Source organism: Pteropus alecto, unplaced genomic scaffold, assembly GCF_000325575.1.
Source record: "Pteropus alecto unplaced genomic scaffold, ASM32557v1 scaffold15, whole genome shotgun sequence".
NCBI classification, from domain to species: Eukaryota; Metazoa; Chordata; class Mammalia; order Chiroptera; family Pteropodidae; genus Pteropus; species Pteropus alecto.
This window is the reverse complement of record NW_006436286.1, coordinates 2,595,352-2,596,921: the sequence shown is the minus strand read 5'-3', so window position 1 is coordinate 2,596,921 and position 1,570 is coordinate 2,595,352. Positions and strand designations below refer to the sequence as shown.

At 41.3% G+C, this 1,570-nt stretch overlaps 1 protein-coding gene across 20 annotated transcripts in view; it reads left to right on the top strand.

Annotated features, from left to right (window-relative positions):
• Positions 1-1,570, top strand: part of LOC102884495 (ATP-binding cassette sub-family A member 3) — a 114,381-nt gene that overhangs the window by 99,138 nt on the left and 13,673 nt on the right. For all 20 annotated transcript variants that reach the window (XM_025047254.1, XM_025047260.1, XM_025047248.1 and 17 more), the window contains 2 exons: positions 891-1,016; positions 1,247-1,441. In XM_025047254.1, coding sequence (XP_024903022.1) covers positions 891-1,016; positions 1,247-1,441 — 321 coding nt within the window. The remainder of the gene's footprint in view (positions 1-890; positions 1,017-1,246; positions 1,442-1,570) is intronic.

The window sequence follows — 1,570 nt, the reverse complement described above, 5'->3', positions numbered from 1 at the left end:
TAATAAATTGTCTGCAAACTAAGGAAAGAAAAGAACTCTGTCAGCCCTATTAGTGGCATCTACTTATGTCTAGAAATCCTTGAGCAAATATAATGGTGAAACGTTCCTCCCCTAAGATTGAAAACAAGGCACGGACGTTCAGCCTTACCCTCCTATGCAACCAATTTTGAGATTGGAAAAGAAAAAAACAAAACAAAACATGTAATGCAGCTCTCTTCTCTTTTGATTAGAACGTCTGCTGAGTTGAACATGTTCCACCCTCCATCCCTCCTTAACCGGTACCATTAAATGAGAACTCGAGGGGAAAACAAGCAATTCAAATCAATGAACTTTTGCTCAAACAGTACAAATTACTCTTCACCAAACATGTCGCGTTTCATTCCAACGTCCCTTTCACCTAAGTTCCCACTGCTGATGGCGGCCTTTCTTCCTTCCCCATTCTACCTCATTCTCTCAATAAATCCTCATTTATTCTTCATACTCAGCTCAGACTTCACCTAGGAGAGGCCTTCCCTCAAAAAGAAGGGACCTCTCTTGGACCCCACGGTCTTTTGAACATATTTTAATTGTAACAAGTCACACTAGAGAATAATCAGTGGTATCGGTGTGGCTTTTGCTTTCCATGAAGTGTCTGTGTTTCTGACAAGAACATACTGCTTACTCATAGCTGTAGAAAAACTTGTTCATGTCTGTAGTTTCCAAAACTAAGCAAGTCGAGAATAAATTTGAACGTGAGTTCAGAAACTTGGTAGGAGGGCTCTTGGAAATAAGTCAAACACTTCCTGACATCTTTGAAATTACTCCCTCAAGTCAGCTTTCAAAATACCACTCAGTTTAAACCAGGTATCTAAAGTGCGTTCACATCTGTGATCCTTGTCTTGAAAATACAGGGTACAGTGTCCACCCATATGAACAAGGAATATAAGGAAGAAAATGTAGAAAATGAAAGGAAGAAAGTCCAGGCACAGCTTCCTAAACTGAAGAATAGCCCACTGGTTCTCAAAGATCTTACAAAGGTAAAGTCACGCAGTGACCACCATTGCCTTGAGCTGTATCCCTGCCGAGAATGTACTGGTAGCGTTGCTAACCGTGGGACTTGTCTGGGATCTGTGTACTTTCTGGTAAAAATAGAAGGCCGAGAAGGAAAGTGTGTTTGTGGGACTGTCCACAGGGGTCTGAGATTATGGTTGTGGTCAACCCATCATCATTGCTTTGGTACCTTGTGATTTTTTAATTTTTTTTTCAGATTTATTATAAGTGTCCAGTTATAAAAGCTGTAAGAAATATCTCGCTTGTAGTCAAAAAGTCTGAGTGCTTTGGATTACTTGGATTAAATGGAGCCGGGAAGACCACTACAATCAAAATGTTGACTGGAGAGGAGGTCGCAACCTCTGGAGCTGTGTTAATCGATGGCCTTAGCATCATTGAAAATATCAGAAAGGTATTTCTGGTCCTAATCACTGACTTGGTGCCCTAAGGGAGGAGGCTTGGATGTAGGGTATAAGGAAAAGAAAGGACCTAAGATGTTCCCCAGATTTGTATCTGGAGCCAGTGAGAGTGCCGTTCACCA